The sequence below is a fragment of the Oncorhynchus tshawytscha genome, linkage group LG12, assembly GCF_018296145.1.
Source record: "Oncorhynchus tshawytscha isolate Ot180627B linkage group LG12, Otsh_v2.0, whole genome shotgun sequence".
NCBI classification, from domain to species: Eukaryota; Metazoa; Chordata; class Actinopteri; order Salmoniformes; family Salmonidae; genus Oncorhynchus; species Oncorhynchus tshawytscha.
Genome location: NC_056440.1, coordinates 67,983,817 through 68,007,500, shown reverse-complemented (window position 1 = coordinate 68,007,500; position 23,684 = coordinate 67,983,817). Strand labels below are relative to the sequence as shown.

The 23,684-nt window shown below is 43.4% G+C and overlaps 1 protein-coding gene across 2 annotated transcripts; it reads right to left on the bottom strand.

Annotated features, from left to right (window-relative positions):
• Positions 1-836: 836 nt before the first annotated feature.
• pkp3b (plakophilin 3b) lies at positions 837-20,862 on the bottom strand. Of its 2 annotated transcripts, XM_042330963.1 has the most exons (14): positions 20,746-20,862; positions 19,148-19,325; positions 16,203-16,291; positions 15,089-15,765; positions 14,822-14,945; positions 14,381-14,585; positions 8,632-8,806; positions 8,413-8,530; positions 7,842-8,006; positions 7,499-7,681; positions 7,203-7,356; positions 3,424-3,619; positions 3,220-3,307; positions 837-1,584 (listed from the first exon to the last, which is right to left on the bottom strand). In XM_042330963.1, the coding sequence occupies exons 1-14, from the start codon at positions 20,749-20,751 to the stop codon at positions 1,543-1,545; spliced, it is 2,400 nt and encodes a 799-aa protein (XP_042186897.1). In that variant the 5' UTR covers positions 20,752-20,862; the 3' UTR covers positions 837-1,542. The 2 variants fall into 2 exon arrangements, with proteins under 2 accessions (XP_042186897.1, XP_042186896.1); XM_042330962.1 differs by lacking the exon at positions 20,746-20,862 and having other exon boundaries at positions 19,148-19,572.
• Between the last annotated feature and the right edge of the window lie 2,822 nt (positions 20,863-23,684).

Genomic DNA, 23,684 nt, shown 5'->3' with positions numbered 1-23,684 from the left:
TTGGCCTGCCGCCAATGAGAACAATTCCTCCCACAAGAAAAGGCAGAGTACAGGGAGTGAGGGTGTGAATGCTTCAGAGGAAACTCCGTACTATGTGCATGTAATTCAAATTACCAAGTAAAAAAGTGAAAACAGAAGTTCCCTTGAATTGGATTGTATCTTTAGAATGCAATCATGTATCATGCCAAATCATTTAAATTAAACTATTACTTATGAGAAGCAATTCAACTCACATACTGTAACCTAACACCTCACATACTGTAACCTAACAGTCGGAGCTAGCCCACGTAGATGAATAATGCAGAGAAGTAATGACCTGTGTGTGCAGTGGTCTCAGAGTTGGGTTAACTCCCTGTATCAGACACCTCCAACTCTTCTATGCTTCACTCAGACATACATCAATGGGTCAGAGGTCATACTGGGTAGTACTGTAAACTCTGTTTCCATATTCAGCACTTTATTTAGGCGTCATTATTACAAATTGTTTCTTAGTCATGAATGAGACAAGGGAGAGTGAATTTCAGAGGCAGGGAACGTTTACGATTAGTAACCATTATTATTATATTCTTTTTTTATTTAACTAGGCAAGTCAAGAACAAATTCTTATTTATAATGACAGCCTAGGAACAGTGCGTTAACTGCCTTGTTCAGGGGAAGAATGACAGATTTTTACCTTGTCAGCTCAGGGATTTGATCGAGCAACCTTTCGGTTACTGGCCCAACACTAACCACTAGGCTACCTGCTGCCCAAACAATGTAGCACAGATCTGTGAGGGAGGGGTAAGATAATGAGAAGTTTATTTTCATTCTTAAAGGACACACTGGGGACAACTGTCTGGTCATGTCAGATGCTGTTTATTGTTAGTTATTTGGGGTGAAAATAAGCACAGAAAAGCCTCCCTGGATGGAACAGGAAAACATTGTATTACCATGAAGTGGAGACTGGGGTGATTAAAAGCAGGGGCTCTTTAAATTGCTCTGGTGATTATTAGTTCAAAAGGGAGTTTGGAGGCCACCCATCCTGTATCTTGTCTTTCAGTGAAGCATCCATGTACTGTAGAACTAACAATATAGAGGATTGTATACACAGTATGTCTGTAGGAATGGCAAGTTGAGCCCATATGTTACCAGAGATGAAAAGAGGCATCCAATGCCTTTTACAGGACGAGTCCACTAAGTCCAAACATTCACACACATGCATGCACACAGGCATGCACCACGCACACGCACACACACCGTCCTGAAGTGAAGATTCCTCAGTCATCCAAAACACTCTCATGGCAATACAAATATTAAGTTGGTAAAGCAGTCCATATTGAAAGACCAATAAAATGTGATAAAATCTAAAAAATATTGAGTAAAGAAAAGCTGCTTCTCCTCAGTCCTTAAATACATTCGGTAAATACATTCCTCAGAATTATTCAGGTTCCATCAATGCATCCATTTGAGACCAGATGTGTCAGGTTCATTGTGGGGGTCCTCCTGCTGGCTCTACCAGCAGGTCCAGAATATGAATCCAGTAAAAGGGCAAAGCAGTCTGCTCTAAATGGCCGTGTCGGTGAAGTCACACCTCGTGAACCCTTTCTGTAAAACACAAGGGAAAAGGCCACTTAGATAGAGCAGTCTGTTTTTAGCAAGGGTAAATAGTAGGCCCAGGACGATACCAGTATCACAATATTTTGTTCCATTGCAAAAATGAAAACACGAAGCAGATCAAACTCTTTGCTCCTTTAAAAACCTGCTGTCTGTGAAATAGTGTGTGCTATAGCTGGGAAAATCAATACATGTGACTGGATGACAACATCCTGATGTTTGTTTCCAACATTAGGGCTAAAGAAGTTAAATCCACTTTTTGGTTTTCTTGCCACGATACTAAAAAGTATCAAATAAAAAAATTGAATCAAATGTTATTTGTCACATGCCCGAATGAATACAACAGGTATTTACAGTGAAATGTTTACATACGAGCCCTTTCCCAACAATGCAGTTAAAAATTACAAAAAAAATGACTGCTAAATAAAAAAAAGGAAAACATTAACACCATAAAATAACATAAGGAGTATCAGTACAAAGTCAATGTGCAGAGGTACATGCAGGCCAGTGGAGGCTACTGAGGGGAGGACGGCTATTAATAATGGCTGGAATGGAGTCAATGGAATGGTGTCAAACACATCAAACGTGGTTTCCATATGGTTGATACCATTCCATTGGATCCATTTCAGCCATTATAATGAGCCATCCTCCCCCCTCAGCAGCCTCCACTGATGTAGGTAGTGCAATGTTTTTTTTTTAATAAAGGTGTCAATGTAAATAGTCCGGGTAGCCATTATATTAACTGTTCAGCAATCTTATGGTTTGGTGGTAGAAGATGTTCAGGAGCCTTTTGGTCCCAGAAGCTCTTGTACCACTTGTCGTGAGGTAGAGGGAACAGTCTTATGACAATTTTTCACGATTCTGGTATCGTTCCGGCCCTAGTAAACAGGCCTAAATATTCTACAGTGTGAAGAGGGCACATAGAAGGGACAAACAGTGTTTACAAGTGTCAACTGAAGATTGATATTTAGCACAGAGAAAAAACAGACAGCCGTTATCTTGCAAGAGACAATCAATGGCTGCTCCCAGCATTCCACTGCCAGATTCCAAACATACCATTTAACTGACCATCCAAGGAAACACAAGACACTGCACTACAAACTCAAGTAGCACTATAGCACAAAGAAGAGGACTGTCCAGTTGCCAACCACCAAACCAAGGTGTTTTACTGGTCCTGTTCAATAAACACCAAAGCAACTCAAGCAAAGAAAACCATGATATAAAATATAGTCTAAATATATAACCGGTAACATAACTAGATTGTATAAACTTGAACTGATAACTGTAGTACCTGCACAGAATAAGGATTCCTAAGGGCCACAAGAAAAATTCACTTCCATGAAAATGTAATACCTAACAGCTTTAGTGAAAATATTTATATTTGCTGTGCCAAAGAATTATGGGGGATATCAGTCGATCCAGGGGGGGGGAGGGGAGAATTCTTAGAACTGATTAAAAAAAAGAGTTAGACTAACCGTTAGAGGCCATAAAGAAAATAAAGAACCATCTGGACCAAGACAAGAGGTTAGAAGGCCATGCACAATGGAAGAGGGCAAACGACCCCCCCGTTTCCTGCTCTCCAAGCCCATCTAGCACAATGTCTATGTTAAATGGTGTTAGCCTCACCTGTTTATAATCTTTATGCAGCTTGTTGTACTGGAACATGTTGAAGAGTACTGTGGAAGCAGCCTTGGCAGCCTTCAGCTTCCCTGAGCTATAGTAGGAGAAAAACACAGTCAAACACAACAGGAGCCAGACAGGAAATTGGAAATAAAAAGCAGACACAATGAATAACAAAACCAAGAACACTGAGAGACAAGATTCACTAACCTGTTGTCGTGGGAAGACTTAATTGCAACAAGTTTGGGGAGTCCATCAAAGAAGGCGATGTCTCTCGCTGCTAGTGAGCTGCCTGCAACCAGGTTATTGAGGGTCCCACATATGTTGACCACCACTTCACTGGATGGTTCCTTCTGGTGGCCATCACTGGGAAGCTTGGTCACCAGAATGTTCACTACCTTCGTAGCTAGAGGTCAAATCAAATCAAATCAAATCGTATTTGTCACATACACATGGTTAGCAGATGTTAATGCGAGTGTAGCGAAATGCTTGTGCTTCTAGTTCCGACAATGCAGTAATAACGAGCAAGTAATCTAACTAACAATTCCAAAAAAACTACTGTCTTATACACAGTGTAAGGGGATAAAGAATATGTACATAAGGATATATGAATGAGTGATGGTACAGAGCAGCATAGGCAAGATACAGTAGATGATATCGAGTACAGTATATACATATGAGATAAGTATGTAAACCAAGTGGCATACTTGTGGCTAGTGATACATGTATTACATAAGGATGCAGTCGATGATATAGAGTACAGTATCAACGTATGCATATGAGATGAACAATGTAGGGTAAGTAACATTATATAAGGTAGCATTGTTTAAAGTGGCTAGTGATATATTTACATCATTTCCCATCAATTCCCATGTTTAAAGTGGCTGGAGTAGAGTCAGTGTCATTGACAGTGTGTTGGCAGTAGCCACTCAATGTTAGTGGTGGCTGTTTAACAGTCTGATGGCCTTGAGATAGAAGCTGTTTTTCAGTCTCTCGGTCCCAGCTTTGATGCACCTGTACTGACCTCGCCTTCTGGATGACAGCGGGGTGAACAGGCAGTGGCTCGGGTGGTTGATGTCCTTGATGATCTTTATGGCCTTCCTGTAGCATCGGGTGGTATAGGTGTCCTGGAGGGCAGGTAGTTTGCCCCCGGTGATGCGTTGTGCAGACCTCACTACCCTCTGGAGAGCCTTACGGTTGAGGGCGGTGCAGTTGCCATACCAGGCGGTGATACAGCCCACCAGGATGCTCTCGATTGTGCATCTGTAGAAGTTTGTGAGTGCTTTTGGTGACAAGCCGAATTTCTTCAGCCTCCTGAGGTTGAAGAGGCGCTGCTGCGCCTTCCTCACGATGCTGTCTGTGTGAGTGGACCAATTCAGTTTGTCTGTGATGTGTATGCCGAGGAACTTAAAACTTGCTACCCTCTCCACTACTGTTCCATCGATGTGGATGGGGGGTGTTCCCTCTGCTGTTTCCTGAAGTCCACAATCATCTCCTTAGTTTTGTTGACGTTGAGTGTGAGGTTATTTTCCTGACACCACACTCCGAGGGCCCTCACCTCCTCCCTGTAGGCCGTCTCGTCGTTGTTGGTAATCAAGCCTACCACTGTTGTGTCGTCCGCAAACTTGATGATTGAGTTGGAGGCGTGCATGGCCACGCAGTCGTGGGTGAACAGGGAGTACAGGAGAGGGCTCAGAACGCACCCTTGTGGGGCCCCAGTGTTGAGGATCAGCGGGGAGGAGATGTTGTTGCCTACCCTCACCACCTGGGGGCGGCCCGTCAGGAAGTCCAGTACCCAGTTGCACAGGGCGGGGTCGAGACCCAGGGTCTCGAGCTTGATGACGAGCTTGGAGGGTACTATGGTGTTGAATGCCGAGCTGTAGTCGATGAACAGCATTCTCACATAGGTATTCCTCTTGTCCAGATGGGTTAGGGCAGTGTGCAGTGTGGTTGAGATTGCATCGTCTGTGGACCTATTTGGGCGGTAAGCAAATTGGAGTGGGTCAAGGGTGTCAGGTAGGGTGGAGGTGATATGGTCCTTGACTAGTCTCTCAAAGCACTTCATGATGACGGATGTGAGTGCTACGGGGCGGTAGTCGTTTAGCTCAGTTACCTTAGCTTTCTTGGGAACAGGAACAATGGTGGCCCTCTTGAAGCATGTGGGAACAGCAGACTGGTATAGGGATTGATTGAATATGTCCGTAAACACACCGGCCAGCTGGTCTGCGCATGCTCTGAGGGCGCGGCTGGGGATGCCGTCTGGGCCTGCAGCCTTGCGAGGGTTAACACGTTTAAATGTCTTACTCACTTCGGCTGCAGTGAAGGAGAGACCGCATGTTTCCGTTGCAGGCCGTGTCAGTGGCACTGTATTGTCCTCAAAGCGGGCAAAAAGTTATTTAGTCTGCCTGGGAGCAAGACATCCTGGTCCGTGACTGGGCTGGGTTTCTTCCTGTAGTCCGTGATTGACTGTAGACCCTGCCACATGCCTCTTGTGTCTGAGCCGTTGAATTGAGATTCTACTTTGTCTCTGTACTGGCGCTTAGCTTGTTTGATAGCCTTGCGGAGGGAATAGCTGCACTGTTTGTATTCAGTCATGTTACCAGACACCTTGCCCTGATTAAAAGCAGTGGTTCGTGCCTTCAGTTTCACACGAATGCTGCCATCAATCCACGGTTTCTGGTTGGGGAATGTTTTAATCGTTGCTATGGGAACGACATCTTCAACGCACGTTCTAATGAACTCGCACACCGTATCAGCGTATTCGTCAATGTTGTTGTCTGACGCAATACGAAACATCTCCCAGTCCACGTGATGGAAGCAGTCTTGGAGTGTGGAGTCAGCTTGGTCGGACCAGCGTTGGACAGACCTCAGCGTGGGAGCTTCTTGTTTTAGTTTCTGTCTGTAGGCAGGGATCAACAAAATGGAGTCGTGGTCAGCTTTTCCGAAAGGGGGCGGGGCAGGGCCTTATATGCGTCGCGGAAGTTAGAGTAACAATGATCCAGGGTCTTTCCACCCCTGGTTGCGCAATCGATATGCTGATAAAATTTAGGGAGTCTTGTTTTCAGATTAGCCTTGTTAAAATCCCCAGCTACAATGAATGCAGCCTCCGGATAAATCGTTTCCAGTTTGCAGAGAGTTAAATAAAGTTCGTTCAGAGCCATCGATGTGTCTGCTTGGGGGATATATACGGCTGTGATTATAATCGAAGAGAATTCTCTTGGTAGATAATGCGGTCTACATTTGATTGTGAGGAATTCATGGCCATAAGGCATACGCCCCCGCCCGTCTTCTTACCAGAAAGATGTTTGTTTCTGTCGGCGCGATGCGTGGAGAAACCCGCTGGCTGCACCGCTTCGGATTGCGTCTCTCCAGTTAGCCATGTTTCCGTGAAGCAGAGAACGTTACAGTCTCTGATGTCCCTCTGGAATGCTACCCTTGCTCGGATTTCATCAACCTTGTTGTCAAGAGACTGGACATTGGCAAGAAGAATGCTAGGGAGTGGTGCACGATGTGCCCGTCTCCGGAGTCTGACCAGAAGACCGCTTCGTTTCCCTCTTTTTCTGAGTCGTTTTTTTTTTTTGGGTCGCTGCATGTGATCCACTCGGTTACACTGGTTGTAAGGCAGAACACAGGATCCGCATCGCGAAAAACATATTCTTGGTCGTACTGATGGTGAGTTGACGCTGATCTTATATTCAGTAGTTCTTCTCGGCTGTATGTAATGAAACCTAAGATGACCTGGGGTACTAGTGTAAGAAATAACACGTAAAAAAACAAAAAACTGCATAGTTTCCTAGGAACGCGAAGCGAGGCGGCCATCTCTGTCGGCGCCGGAAGTAGAAGAAGGGAGAGAAGTAGCCATTCTTTAAAGTCTCCTTATAAGGGGAATTACTGTGATTAATATGCATGGAATGGATGGATACAAGGTTGAGGGCAGGAGAGACAGAGGTAGAAATTAACAGTGTGGGGTACTGGGGGTTGAGTCTCACCCATGTCGTCCTTGTTTCTGCTCTGTCGGGACAGGTTCCTCAGGAGGCCAGTGAGGGAACGCATCTCCTGGTCACTTTGTGTCTGCAGGAGGTCCAGCACCACAGGCAGCATCCGCTCCTGCTCTAAAGCCACCCAACTCAGCACTGACGCCCACTGATACACAAGGAGGAAGAGGAATTCAACACTAGTGTTGAGTACATTTTCATTGAACTGTAAATGTGAATGAAGCATATGTAGCCTGTCATGGTGAAAGTGATGGCTAGGTCAGCTCGTGGGGGAGAGGAGTGGGACCTACCCTGGTCTCTCCGGCTGTGATGTTCTGCAGGGCCCCTGCTGCAGCCTCTCGTGTTGCCGTGTTGGCCTCATAGTGCTGAAGCACGCGGTTATACAGCCCCACCACCTGGGGGTGCCACAGCCACTCCGCCCCCTTCGGCTGCTTAGCCACCTCTGAGAAGGTGGACAGTTCCTGGTTCTGTCGCTATAGAGATCAGGGGAATAGATTAATTACAGAAAAAACATATCATGGTCCCATGTCCATCAGGATTGTATGACGACATACTGTATAATGTTTCAGTGTCTTGAAGTTTAGCCGTAATTTGATATTTCCTTTGGGTTTGCCTTGGGTAAATGACACCTACCTCCTTTGCCTTCTTGCTCTGTGGGGTGAAACAGCCAATGGACTCAGTCTCAGTAGTGGCTCTGGCCCGTGTAGGCCCCTCCAGTCGCAGTAGGGTTGAGGGAGGGATCTCACTGTACAGCTGATAAGACAGGTTCCTCAGGACACACACTGCATTCTCTACACCCTGCAGGCACAGACAAAGATCGAGGAAGGGGGGGGAAGAGAGAGAAAGAGAGAGCGATCGAGAGAAGGGGTGAGGAGAGGGTGAGATGGAAACATAGGTGGCCATTGTGTCTCTCAAAGCAGCCTGCATTACATACAGCAGATAGGCCACAGCATGACCAGTCTGGCTGTCTGGTAGATAATACAAACAGTAACACTAATGACAAACTGTACAGATACAATGATTGGCTCTCACTCTACTCCAGCTGAACCCATGAGTTGCTGAAGACTGTAGTATATGAGATCAAATCAAATGAGATATTAAATCTGGGAAAAGGGTTTGACCTGAAAGAACATGCCCAGAAAAATAATCAAGTTGTGAAAGAAACACACAATAATGTGACATAAGTAGAACAGTTGAGGCGTACTTTGTCCTCTGCTTTCTCATCCTGAAGGGAGATCTGGATGTAGGCCACCAGCGAGTCCACCAGCCCTCGCATGTCTCTCATCTGCTGCCTCGTCCTCTCATTCACTGAGCTCAGGTTCCTGAACAGAGGAAGAGAGTACAGAGAAGTTGTATACAGTACATGTATCAGTCCTTGTACAGTGTGTATGTATACAACATGTAGGAAGATAGGTATAGCTACCTCAGGCAGCCTGTGGTGTTGTAGAAGATGTCTGCCTCAGATGGACTCTGACGGATCAGCTCTGAATCTCCACCACTGCACAGGGGCACCAGCACCCTCTCTGTGAGCTCACTCAATGTCTCTCTGGCCAACTTCTCCTTCAGACTCTCCTTAGAGGACATGTTCCACAGAATACCTGCAAGACAGACAGAGGAGAGAGAGGGTTTATTGAACCACTCTGTCGGATACACAAAACAGCCTCTATGACCAGGATAGAGTGTGTGCTGATAACCTGATATCCAAATGATTTAACTTCAATAGGTCTAAATAATCACTATTATCACAGTGGGATTCATGTCATATGATTCCAAAGTAAACCCTGGGAATCCTATTTTCTATTTTCAATGTGGCCAATAAATAATATCTGATGTATCAATATCAAATCAAGTGTTATTTTGTCGCATGCGCCGAATACAACAGGTGTAGGTAGACCTTACAGTGAAATGCTTACTTAGAAGCCCTTAACCGTGCTTCTACACCTGCATTGCTTGCTGTTTGGGGTTTTAGGCTGGGTTTCTGTACAGCACTTTGAGATATCAGCTGATGTACGAAGGGCTATATAAATACATTTGATTTGATTTGATTTGATTAACCAACAATGCAGTTTTAAGAAAAAAAAGTTTTTGGACAGTATTTACTCAAATAAACTGAAGTAAAAAAAAAAAAGAAATAATAAGAAAAAAAAAAAAAAAGATAATAATAATTAGGAAGCAACAAAAAAGTTACTGTAGCGAGGCTATATAAAGGGGGTACCAGTACAGAGTCAATCTGCGGGGGCACCGGTTAGTCGAGGTAATTGAGCTAATATGTATATGTAGGTAGAGGTAAAGTGACTATGCACGTAAAAAATGAGGGGGGCAATGCAAATAGTCCGGGTAGTCATTTGATTAGCTGTTCAGGAGTCTTATGGCTTGGGGGTAGAAGCTGTTAAGAAGCCTTTTGGACCTTCTACGGATCTGTAATGGAAATATTATTAAAGGGAAGTAAGGGAAATATTATTTCTATAATACATTAACTATCACAGTATGATAAGAATTTCAGGGAAAGTATTTACAGAGCATAAGTGACACATCTATCGCCCCCACACACTAGTTTATCTAATGGCCGAGGCTGCGGATCCGTAGGTAATTCCGCCCCATCCCCCCTGGATCCTTTTTCCCCAGCGCTGAAGATCCCAATCACATTCTGCTCGTGTGTTTCTTTACCTCTACTTTACTCACCAGTTTTTGTGGTCACCCTCCCTTCACATTTCTCACTGTCAGTCGTGAATTATAATTATTTTACAGGTGAAGTTCACAGGCGAAATGCCATGCAGCATCTGCATGCCAACCATTTGATCTCAATCCAATTCATGGGGATATGCATAGACAGCTGAAGTCAGAAGTTTACATACACCTTAGCCAAATACATTTAAACTCAGTTTTTCACAATTCCTGACATGTAATCCTAGTAAAATGCCCTGTTTTAGGTCAGTGAGGATCACCACTTTATTTTAAGAAAATGAAATGTCAGAATAATAGTAGAGAGAATGATTTATTTCAGCTTTTATTTCTTTCATCACATTCCCAGTAGGTCAGAAGTTCACATACACTCAATTACTATTTGGCAGCATTGCCTTTAAATTGTTTAACTTCGGTCAAACGTTTCGGGTAGCCTTCCACAAGCTTCCCACAATAAGTTGGGTGGATTTTGGCCCATTCCTCCTGACAGAGATGGTGTAACTGAGTCCGGTTTGTAGGCCTCCTTGCTCGCACACACTTTTTCAGTTCTGCCCAAAGATTTCTATAGGAGTGAGGTCAGGGCTTTGTGATGGCCACTTTGTTGTCCTTAAGGCATTTTCCCACAACTTTGGAAGTATGCTTGGGGTCATTGTCCATTTGGAAGACCCATTTGCAACCAAGCTTTAACTTACTGACTGATGTCTTGAGATGTTGCTTCAATATATCCACATAATTTTCCTTTGTCATGATGCAATCTATTTTGTGAAGGGCACCAGTCCCTCCTGCAGCAAAGCACCCCCACAACATGATGCTGCCACCCCCTTTCTTCACGGTTGGGATGGTGTTCTTCGGCTTCCAAGCCTCCCCTTTTTCCTCCAAACATAACGATGGTCATTATGGCCAAAAAGTTCTATTTTTGTTTCATCAGACCAGAGGACATTTCTCCAAAAAGTATGATCTTTGTCCCCATGTGCAGTTGCAAACCCGTAGTCTGGCTTTTTTATAGTGGTTTTGGAGCAGTGGCTTCTTCCTTGCGGTACGGCCTTTCAGGTTATGTCGATATAGGACTCGTTTTACTGTGGATATAGATACTTTTGTACCTGTTTCCTCCAGCATCTTCACAAGGTCCTTTGTGTCACATGGAATGACGCTGGAGAGACGAAGCAGGTACGGAGAGTCAAACATTTAATATAGAACGGACATGGAACGAGACAGGAACAGCGTCAGCATACAAAACAAAGACAAAAACAATCAATGCATCAGCAGGGAACAGAGCAGGGAAACTGATAAATATAGGGGAGGTAATAAACAGATGATGAGTGAGTCCAGGTGAGTCCAATATCACTGATGCGCGTGACGAGGGAAGGCAGGTGTGCGTAAATGATGACAGGAGTGCGTGTTGCAGGGCAGCCGAGGGATGAGCGGGAGCAGACGTGACAGTGATTTTGGTGGCCCACCATCGTGAGAGACGCTCGGGAATTCATCTCAGCCTGCTCGGTCTGTGCCCGGAAACAAAACCTCCATCAAACCTACATCCAGTCGGCTTCGACCTCTTCCCATATCCAGCCGCCCCTGGTCACACATAGCTCAGGACTTCGTCACTGGCTATTCCTCCATCTAACGGTAACTCAGTCGAGGACCACAGGAGCTGTTGTCATTGCACCTGGAGGAGGGGCCAGTCTGTTCTTCGTGCCTCCGCCAGGAGGGGGGTCATCAGGTGTCTGCTTGACCTGTACACTCTCTCTCCCCCTCCCTTTCTGTTTGTATGTGATTCTGTGGTTGGAGACAAGTGTGCTGGAGTCAGATCAGATCCCTATCAACTGCAACTCATTCCATTATCAAGACTTCCACTCTGTCAGATCGTAATCTCTGCTCAGTCACTTTATGCTTCTAGCCTTTATTATTATTCAAGATCCTGTTTCCCTGCTGTACCTGTTTCCCTGCTTGACGATGTTTATCTTCTCACTGCAGTTTTGCCGCCCTGACTCTGGCTCCTGTTTCCTGTTCCACATCTCACCACCCTGCTACCCTGTTCTGGACTCACCACACCACCACTCCCTTGGATTTCCCTCCGGACCTGTTTACCCTGTCTCAACCCATCACTCTCCAACCTCAGCCTCCACATCTGGTTTTCTACAACTCATCCAAGCTTCCCCAGATCTGCTCTCCATATCTCCCTGTGTTACAATAAATACCTTGGTTCATTCATCTCTGTTTCCTAGTCTAAGTCTGCTCTTGGGTTCCCCTGTGCTGCTCCTCATAACACTTTGCTGTTGTTCTGGGATTGATTTGCACTTTTCGCACCAAAGTACATTCATCTCTAGGAGACAGAATGCGTCTCCCTCCTGAGCGGTATGACGGCTGCGAGGTCCCATGGTGTTTATACTTGCGTACTATTGTTTGTACAGATAAATGTGGTACCTTCAGGCGTTTGGAAATTGCTCCCAAGGATGAAACAGACTTATGGAGGTCTACAATTTTTTTTCTGAGGTCTTGGCAGATTTCTTTTGATTTTCCCATGATGTCAAGCAAAGAAGCACTGAGTTTGAAGGTAGGCCTTGAAATACATACACAGGTACACCTCCAATTTACTCAGATGATGTCAATTAGCCTATCAGAAGCTTCTAAAGCCATGACATAATTTTCTGGAATTTTCCAAGCTGTTTAAAGGCACTGTCAACTTAGTGTATGTAAACTTCTGACCCACTGGAATTGTGATACAGTGTATTATAAGTGAAATAATCTGTCTGTAAACAATTGTTGGAAAAAATACTTGTGTCATGCACAAAGTAGATGCCAAAACTATAGTTTGTTAACAAGAAATTTGTGGTGGTTGAAAAATACGTTTAATGACTCCAACCTAAGTGTATTTAAACTTCCGAGTTCAACTGTAGATCTTCTTGAGCTAAACAGTGAAGAAGCAAGCCTACAGTGTTGTTTTCAATTATGTACAGTGAGCAACAATTTTAGCAGATGGTGTTAACAAACTGTAGCACTAACCTGTGTTTAGTTTTTATCAAAGCACACATTTTGCCTAGTGGTGCGCATTGCTGAGTTTTGGCCACATGAGAGAAAAATCCAACCATTTGCACAATCATCCTAAAATCTCATGTGAAATGTTTTATTATTTTTTGTCTTACAGTAACGTTATACTATGCATTATATTCAGTTCTGTTATGTAGAATACTAGCATTATTTGATGTTGCAGACATTGATTCCCCAGACTACTTTGTTCTCTGGGCAGCCTAACAGTGGAGCAGAGACTGTGCGTAAAGTAGAGAATTCCGCACATTCGCAGAAGCTTCGGACCTTTAGCTGTCGGGAAGTGGGGTCCAGAGAAGTCAGATCCACAGCTACTCCGTTATCGTATTAGCCAATGAAAGGTCAGTGGCTCCATATACCCTCCAATCAACTGATCAGAGCAGCATGGCCCCTCTCTCTCCCTCTCTCTCTCTCTCTGTGAAGTGCAGTTGACACAGGGGAGGGTTCAAATACATACAGGGTCCAGGAATCTCAAGGACTATTACTCAGAGGAGGAGGCAGCCAAGCATGAACAAAGCACAAGAGACTGCTGGGAAATTAGGCTGCCCCTTTCAATGGGCTGAGGGATTTGAGTGTCCTCAGGTTACAGGGCATTCTTCATTCCCAGCTTGACCCATTTACAAAGGGAACCTCTATTACATAGTTACTACCAGTCCACATGCTCAACCTGTGTACAGACAGATTCTATCTCTACAGACTACAATTAGGCTGTTATATTTGACAGAATCTTCAGCATGTGAATGATAAAAAATATATAGCCTAAACATTTGTGGTGGGCAACAATATTGAAAAACCTATATTGATATCAAATTGAATTATGATTGCTGTTACCTTACAGAATTATGTAAAAAAAAAACATACATGAATAGTTCTGCAAGCACAACGTAACTGCCTGCTGATGGGGCATCAACTGGCTTTTCATTGTATCCAAAGTGGTTGGGTAGGTTAGGCCCCTAGAACATTCACACAGCAAACAGTTGTCTGTACTTCTCAAAGCCGTAGAAGTAAACAGAAAATATAACATTCACACAGCAAGCAGTTGTCTGTACTTCTCAAAGCCGTAGAAGTAAACAGAAAATATAACATTCACACAGTAGCTATGTTATTCATAAAATGATATAATATTGATATCGGTTAGAAAAAAGCAAATGGCATTGAAATATAGATTTTCCATATCGGTGCCCATCACTACTAAAAATATATTATTTTGGTTGGGATTCTATTTGGGATTTGAACTTTATTAACTTTATGTTGGACTCTAATTGAAAGAAAGTGATTACTTGAATCTCTGATTGGTGACAATATACTGTATGCTTCTTCTGCTCACCTCATGTCACATTGACTATTTTGCTTTTGTTGCTCTCATATTGACAGTATTTCCTTGAACTTTAAAATTGTAACTTAGTTTGAGATCCAAGCTGATTGTTAAAGTATATAGATGATCTTACCAGTGATGTTCTTGCGAAGCTCCTCATCTGGTTCTTTCAGGACACTGATGAGCTTGGCTACTCCCCCAGCCTCAATGAGGGCCGCCTTGTTGTCCATGTTCTCATAGATGAGGTTGCGTGTAGCGCCTGTAGCATAGCGCTGGACCTCCTGGCTGTCACTGCTGAAGAGCTGCACCAGGGCTGGGACACCCTTCAGCAGACGCACCTGTTGTCGACAGGGCGGGTCAGGGGGTGACAGACAGGTGGATGACTGACTAGTCTATATGACTATCAGGCTGACTTACTAAACCATAACAAGACAACAAATTCTATATTACAATGGCATTTTTGATAAGAGCACGGAGAACTCAGTTTAGTTTAAACAGTAGGGCTGTAAATTCTATTTTGGGCAATGAAGTATGTTTCTGTATATGGCTATTTTTATTGAGAAGGATCTGTTACCTGGTTCTTGGCATCACTGCTATGGTAACATTGGTGCTGGATGTAGGCTGCTCCCAGCACCTGCATGGCTGTGTCGGACATGGAGAGGTAGTTGACCGCGGTGGGCATGTCTAAACTGTGCATTCTGTCCACAAACACCAGGAAGACAAAGGAGGGTGAGGTTAATCTGAAGCCTATAACAGTTATGTAAGAAGAACAGAATGTACCTAGGGCTAAGTTTGTTTGTTTGATATTCCAGGAGATTTTAACAGTCCATGCATCTCTCACCCTCCGAGTTTCTCGTTGCTGTCAGCTGAATCCCTGCCTCCATCAGGCACGTCCATGCCTTTCCCCATACTCTTCATGCTGTTCAAGGAGGCCGGTCGGGGCAGGGAGTTCTGGTACTGCCCCCAGCCTCCGTACACACTGCCACCGCCCCCGCCAGACACCTGCTGCCACTGCTGCAGCCCCGACGCTGAGCTCAGATGTTGCTGCTGCTGTTGTCTGTTGTTGATGCGACTAATGGTACGGTGGGCGGGGCCTTTGTAGGAGTGCTGGTAAACTAGCTCCGCCTCTCTCCACCCACCGCTACCACCCCCCGCCAGGGTTCCACTGAGTGTGCGCCTCATCGTTGCTGGGGCAGGTATTCCTCCACCATGGTAGGAGTGGAACTCTGTGGCCATGCCATCACGGGCCACCCAGCTGGCCACTGGGTTTTGCTGCTGGTGGCGCAGGGTGAGCAGGCCTCCCACACCCTGGACCACTGCCTCTTGGTCAGCCTGACAAACTGATCTGGACCTGGTGGTCCTCGTCCGGCTGGTCTGGTAGCCACCCAGCTGGATGTCGTCATGGTGGAGGTAGCCAGTGTTGACTGGAGGCTGGCTGATTCTGTATCTGGGTCCTAACTCCACCGCTGAGAGAGACGAGTACCTACCTCCCAAGTACTGCTGGGATACCGGGGGCATCTAGAGGCCATACAGAGAGGACACTGTTACACTTAACTATCTACACTACAATAATACCCAAAAAGCAAACATTGGCCAAACTGTCTAGTCTAAAAATGAGGTCATGGTTAAGATGTTTTTAGACTCTTTGGGCAGTAGAATCCTGTCCAGAGATTTTTGTTCCTGTGTCTCATCTAAACATAGTTATGGTAGGATCCTGTGAAATACTGCATGTATGTGCTGTGAGGGTGCAGCTGTGAAGTGTGTCACTGTGGTAGGACTGTGGAGTTTCTTTTTTTAACGCATATCTCTCCTGGTTTAGATAAGGGACAAAGGTGGCATGGCAATCAGCTAGAAAAGCAGGGGCTTTTTTTTGGGGCTTTTAGATTAGGGATTATCATGAAGGCAAAAATAAACACAACTGAACATTAGAAAATATGAAGTCCTACAGTACTCACCTTCATGGTCCTACTCCCTGTGTTATACACCATTGACTTAGAGCTGAATCCGGGGTTGTACGTGTTATATCTCATTGTGCCACCATGGTCTACATGTGGATAGAGAAAGACTTTGTCTTAGACAGAGAATGCAACCACAACTTTCTCCTGAGATTACAATTTCACAATTAGTCTAATTACATATTAATGAAGCTATAACCTGTCCTGCAAAGCACTTGTTCTTGTTACTAAAAAGTGTAACAAATGATGACTCTGATTAGCTTCTTGCCACTTGCTTTGCTATTTGGACTCATGGTTACTATGTCTGTGCATGAAAAACAACAACAATATCAGCCTCAGCTGTACAGCAAGACAAGCAGCAAACATGTAGAAATGTAAACACACACCCAGGGAGATATTGCACAATACCTCATGTTTTAGAGGGGATTAGCCTAAAACTGGAGCTGCACTGTACTGAGATATCGAAACATTGAGGACAGGATAATGTTGGACTAAGCAAGCAAGGTAGTATACCTTTGGGAGATTCTTTGTTTTGTGAGAGTGCATTAAAACAGACCCTGGCATTTCATACTGGACCAGCTAAACACATAAAGACCACTAGAAAGTAATGCTGACACTATAGCTTAACTAATATGGTATAGTGAGAGTTAACTGAGTGGATATGTCCCAGTGAGGCTGACTCCTGGCAGAGTGACCTAGCAAGGGTTGAGAGAGGCCAACTGAACTGTGTGGGAGGATTCCACGCCTGAGGGTTGACACTGAACAGGACAATTCTGGTCAAAAGAGAGTCTACTTACTCACAGGAAACAGCTACAAAAACATTGATTTACGCTGACTACAGACGCTCACTTCAATCTGATATTAATACTAGACCTTTTATGTATATCTTAACTCATTAACTTTAATAGTGATATAAAAAAAACTAAACAAAGGGGAGGTTTGTTAAACTAATTCCCTGCATGTACAAAGTTGTCTCTGCATTGTGTGAGAGCTGAGCTCTGTCCACTACTTTGCAGGTCAAGTGTTACTCTACCTTTAGGTCTGAACATTAGGTCATAAAAATCTACTTTTCTTACTGTGTATACAAATACTGTATCTTTTGACTGTATAACCATGGCAACAATGTGATAATATGGTGTTGTAAGTCATTTGAGACAGTATTATCTATAGCCCCCTGTTGAGTTTGAATAGGAGTTGCGATAACATAAGCTTTTGTCAAATAGACTATGCATTAAATTCCCAATATCCCCTCAATTGTGAGTTTTACACACACACGCACGCACACACGCACACACGCACACACACACACACACACACACACACACACACACAAATATGATCAATTGTTGGGGATGTACTTCACTGCTGAGTGAAATAGGCCCACTGTCACTGTATGTTTTCAATCAAAATACCTATCTTAATTACAGTTTGTAACAGCACTATAATTAACAGTATAGTTTTCCCAACTCAAGGAGTTTGCCTTCTCATTGCAAAACACAGGCAGCTGACTGATTTATGTGTTGGTTTCACGTAGTTCTTTCTGAGACGCCATCTGACCACAATATCCAACCCAACCCACTCAACCCTGTCCAAAATAGAACATGAGCTGAGCAGCTTGGTGCTACTGATAACCCATTCTGAAGAGCTGAATGGATTGACAGGAATGTTCCATACATCAGAGGGTCCCATTTTAAATTTTTTTATCTGAGCTTTATGTTATCAATAACCACCATGACTAGCATTTCAAAACTACCATTATACTTTATCATATTATACTGTATTGTGCATCATTTTCCTCCCCAATCCTGTAAAAAATTATGTCATAAGGTGTCAACTATCCGAAATAGACATGCTCAAAACATTGCCTAGTAAACTAGCTGCCTACTGATATCATTCTAGTGTTAAAAAAAATAAACATTCTCCAACTGTGTAACCATGTTGAGGAATCCAGCTAAATTGTCCTTCTATTAGTATTGGGCATGAAATAATCTTTAAACCCTTAAGTGTTAAATCAGTCAGCACAAGGATCAAAAGCTCAGAGACTAAATACTAACCTTTTCTTTGATAATTAGCTGAGTTTATCTTCTGTCACTTATGAGCCGTGTGACTGTTACTTGTTCATTCTGTATAGGCATCAAACTTCTGCTAAAATCTAAAGCCTTGGGTGTGACGCAAATGACAAATTCATGAAAAGGAATCTGTCACTCACATAATATGGTTCATTGCCACATGCAGTGATAATTCCTGGCTGTGACTAAATGTTCAGATTTTTCAGAATATCACATCTTCTGTGTAAAAGCATCTGTGTATAAATAACGTTTTATATACAGAATTACTGTGAAAGTTTGGCATCTGGCAAGACAGATTGAACGCTTTACTGGTTTGGCGTAACATCTGTAGACACCATGACTGCAGATGTGAGAACCATCTGTCAGATCACTCAGATGTGTTACCTTGCCCCCTGCATGTTATGAAATACCTGCAGGGCTGCATTTTTATGGCATGTAGGAGAGAGTAATATAGCCTAGATGGGGAGGTGGTCTTAGGGGAAACCGCTGTACCTTAATATGACTACTCACACCACACTATAAACGCTTAACCCCATCTGGTACCAGCAAGACCAGTCTGCCAAGACAAGGACTAGTTTCACTGATTACAATACAATAATAATCTATCAATATTGACAAGTCTTTAGGCTACCAATGATAAAATGACCTTTTCCATGTTTTGTACATCAAAGGAAAACGGATCATAGTAAATTTGGACTGGACTTATGTTGAAAGAGTACGGTTGAGCCATCTTCCCTAAGGGTGTAATTGACAAATTTAATGAGTATTTGGTCTGGTCTACACACAGCCGGTAATTCGTTTGTTCGTTTGTTGAAAAACAAATGCCTCACATTTCTAAAATAGGACACAGGCTAAAATGTATAATAAGTTGCCCACCTGGGGAAATGCAGTTCGAGCCGTTCAGCCGTGTGAGCGATGAAGACCTCTTTTCGGCGAGGCGCAGATGGACTTGTTGTTGAACCCTCTTAGCCCTTTCCACCTCGTCCATTATGGAACCCCTCGGTCCCAACTGCACATCGGACGGGACTGCATAAGTGGTGACCGCGGTGTTGGGCTGTAGGGCGGACAGAAAGCAGCTCTCTGATGCAACGGTCGCACTCATTGCGATAACCGCAAATTGAAACAATCCTTTAAAATTGACAATCAAATAGAGTCCCTATTCGTTATTATGTGTAAATGACGCCCAGCTCCTATGTATAAAGTGGCAGACTCATGCATTCAACTCCTATAATTCCCAAAGGAATGCAGACCACCCTGCTGCACTTCTTTCCCGTCAGTGACAACCTTCTCTCTGAACTGATGCTTGCCTCCTCGAGCCAAACGCTAGGAGGAGTTATTTGATGTTACGCAGTCTCACATTGGCCACTTGGAGAATGTTTCAATTAAAGCTGGAATCCTTAGTTGCAACATACATGTTTGGTCATAAATTAAAGCAACTGTTCCAGTGAAAATCGAATTTGTAAAAGTTCATATTTTGTTAACTCATATGTTGTTGACTCATTCTATTCTCGTATATACTCGTACGTGTGGCCAAAGCATAAAACACTTCAAAAACCCCACCTCAAAGTTGTAGGCTATCTCAATGCTTGCTAATCAGCGGTCTACTGGCATGATTTTTAATGACCGGTATATGCCCACAACATTCTGTTGTTGGGGTACGCCCACACAATTTCAGCACAGAGAAGCTGCTTTTTGACTAACATAATGAAAAATGTTTGGAAGGAAAACTATTTCAATCATATTTTAATTTATTGTATGTAACATGCAAAATAAATCTGGAAACAAACACTGTATAGCCTCAAAACGTGTTTAAAACTATAATTTTGAGATCGTGGATGGTCGGCCGTTGCATCCATAGCACTTGTCTATGAATTTGAGAGTGGTTACATTTCTCCAGGCCCATCCTTCGATCTTTTACCACAAACACAGACCCGATGACCGTTTTGTTATTGTTTTAATGAAGGATTCTAGCTTTAAACCAAGGCAGGCAGCATACTTTATTATCTTGTTTTTCCCTCACTACTGAATTGATGTGAAATGATTCTAAGTTGTTATTTAGCCTATTAATTAGCTATGAAAAGACAGGACATCATTTAAAAAAATTGTATCTTTATTTAACTAGGCAAGTCAGTTATTTTCAATGAAGTCCTAGGAACAGTGGGTTAACTGCCTTGTTCAGGGGCAGAATGAGATTTTTACCTTGTCAGCTGGAGGATTTGATCTTGCAACCTTTCGGTTACTATTCCAACTCTAACCACTACCTGCCGCCCCATTTGAGACCATGTCATCTCCTTCTGAACCAACATTGTATACCTTACCATCTTTGACTCATGCCCAGTTTTAGGTACCTAATGTAGGCGCTGTACATGGTACTGCGTGGTGCAAGATACAATAGGATACTCAAAAGGTTTACATGTATCATTATCCCATCAGATAATCCAATCACCCCAACATAGTCAGATTAAGGGACTCACCATCATAATAGGTTTTATTATCCTTTGCCAGAGTGTTTAAAATATTTTCTGTTTTCTTTCAGTATTCCTTCTTTCTGTCCTCTTCAGTTAGCTCTAGTCCGTCTGTTCTCTTTTCCTGAAATCTCAGCTCTTTTAGGGAGGCGGTGGTTTTAGACTAAGGAGTGCCGGGCTCTGAGGGCTCACCCCTGACTTAACCCTTCCCTAATACTCCACACCCTGGCCCAACGTAGATGAAGATGGGAGTATGGGAGAGTGATAAAGACAGAGAGAAAGTTGAGTCAAAGAGCATAGGCTAGGTTAGAAGTGAAGATATGAGAACATATTTTACCCGAATGTGTCAAAATGAATCACTAACTGTCAGGGCCCAAAATTGTTATGGTGATATTAATGGGTTTGATGTCAGTGTACTGGTTCTGTTTGGTGAAGATTTTGTGTGAGTGTGTGGTGACATCAGAGGGTTGGACCAAAGGGGTAAAAGTGTTGAACACTTTGGTTGACCTTAGCATAGTCTGTACTCTATGTCATTAAATCAAATCAAATCAAATGTTATTTGTCACATACACATGGTTAGCAGATGTTAATGCAAGTTTAGCGAAATGCTTGTGCTTCTAGTTCCGACAATGCAGTAATAACCAACGAGTAATCTAACCTAACAATTCCAAAACTACTACCTTATACACACAAGTGTAAAGGGATAAAGAATATGTACATAAAGATATATGAATGAGTGATGGTGCAGAACGGCATAGGCAAGATGCAGTAGATGGTATAGAGTACAGTATATACATATGAGATGAGTAATGTAGGGTATGTAAACATAAAAGTGGCATAGTTTAAAGTGGCTAGTGATACATGTATTACATAAAGATGCAGTAGATTATATAGAGTACAGTATATACATATACATATGAGATGAGTAATGTAGGGTATGTAAACATTATATTAAGTATCATTGTTTAAAGTGGCTAGTGATATATTTTTACATCAATTTCCATTATTAAAGTGGCTGGAGTTGAGTCAGTGTGTTGGCAGCAGCCACTCAATGTTAGTGGTGGCTGTTTAACAGTCTGATGGCCTTGAGATAGAAGCTGTTTTTCCAGTCTCTCGGTCCCTGCTTTGATGCAGCTGTACTGACCTTTTTGTATTCTGTGATTGACCGTAGACCCTGCCACATACCTCTTGTGTCTGAGCCGTTGAATTGCGACTCTACTTTGTCTCTATACTCATACTTAGCTTGTTTGATTGCCTTGCGGAGGGAATAGCTACACTGTTTGTATTCGCTTATGTTTCCGGTCACCTTGCCCTGGTTAAAAGCAGTGGTTCGTGCTTTCAGTTTCACGCGAATGCTGCCATCAATCCACGGTTTCTGGTTTGGGAATGTTTTAATCGTTGCTATGGGTACGAGATAGTCAATGCACTTTCTAATGAACTCGCTCATCGAATCAGCGTATTCGTCAATGTTGTTGTTGGACGCAATGCGGAACATATTAACGTTCCCTCATGAACATGCTGCTGTCATTGATTATGTAATGTAGGGACCATGCCAAGGTCTGTCAATGTGATGCAGGAAGGTGGCACCGTAGAGACGCTATAATTCATAATGTGATTCTATGGGTGGCAATGTGTGTCACAAAGTAATTCTCAGGGACAGATTGCTGTCATTGATTCCCGTTGGACGACCGAACCTGTCAAGACCTGTCATGATCATCGGCAGCTAGCTGACTCAGGTTGAGGGTGGTTGCAGGTACACACACACACTGAGGTCTTGACAATAACTTTATCTGTTGGGGGGCCATTCAACCTGAAAAGCAGCTCTTGTTTTCCCTTCCGGATGTCTCCAGATATATGTCTACAAGCTAGTTCAGACGAACACACCGTACCTTCAAACTCACCATTGGCCTGAAATTTTACTGAAATTAAAGAAATGATTGAAAATCATTATTGTGATTGAAAAGAAGCCCATTGGATAAGAGACATTTATATTGCTGTTTGCATTTTTGTATGAATACATTCAACGCATTTGTTTGAAAAAGTCCAATCATTTGTTTCCACTGTGTTTCATTAGGACACAAGCTAAACTGATTTCAGTCCCAAATTGCATAGTTTTGAGTGAGAACAAAAACAAGTATTAGTGAGGTCATCACATGTGCCTTTCCTTACTCTGAAACAGTGACATCACTTTGGGAGTCTGTTCAGAATCCATGGCTACTCATTACAGGCTATGGTAACACTTTATTTGGATAGTTAATCAGTAAAATGTTCAGCTAACTAACTATCTCCTAACCTTAACTTTGACCTTTATTATAAACCTAAACCAAACCCTGACTGTAATCTTAGCAAGCAGTTGCTTACCAACAGATAATTTGTTGATAGTATGACCATCTGTAGAGATTCTTCAGATGGAAAAGCTGGATTATACAAAAAAAGTGTGACACAGTGTAACGTGTACGCTAGGAGTCGGGAAGCAAGTACAGGGAGTGAATATTTAATAAATAAACGAACATGGAACAATACAAGAAACACAATTAGTGTACAGACATTAAACACAGGAACAGAAACAATAACACCTGGGGAAAGAACCAAAGTGAGTGACAGTTATAGGGAATGTATTCAGGAAGGTGATGGAGTCCAGGGGAGTCTGATCAGGCACTGGGGCGCGTAACGATGGTGACGGGTGTGCGTAATAATAAGCAGACTGGCGACCTCGAGCGCCGGAGAGGGAGTATACCTGACAGTACCCCTCCCTGACCTTCGGCTCCAGCAGCAGTACGCCAACCAGAGGGACCAGAAGCGGGCTGATCGCTTCTGCTGAGGCGCGGAACCTGTCGATCCAACCAAGTCTTGTTAACCTGTCGAGCTAGCTGAAGCATGGGAGCCTGACGAGCCGGATGAGGCATGGGAGCCTGCCGATCCAACCGAGTCTTGTTTAACTGTCGAGC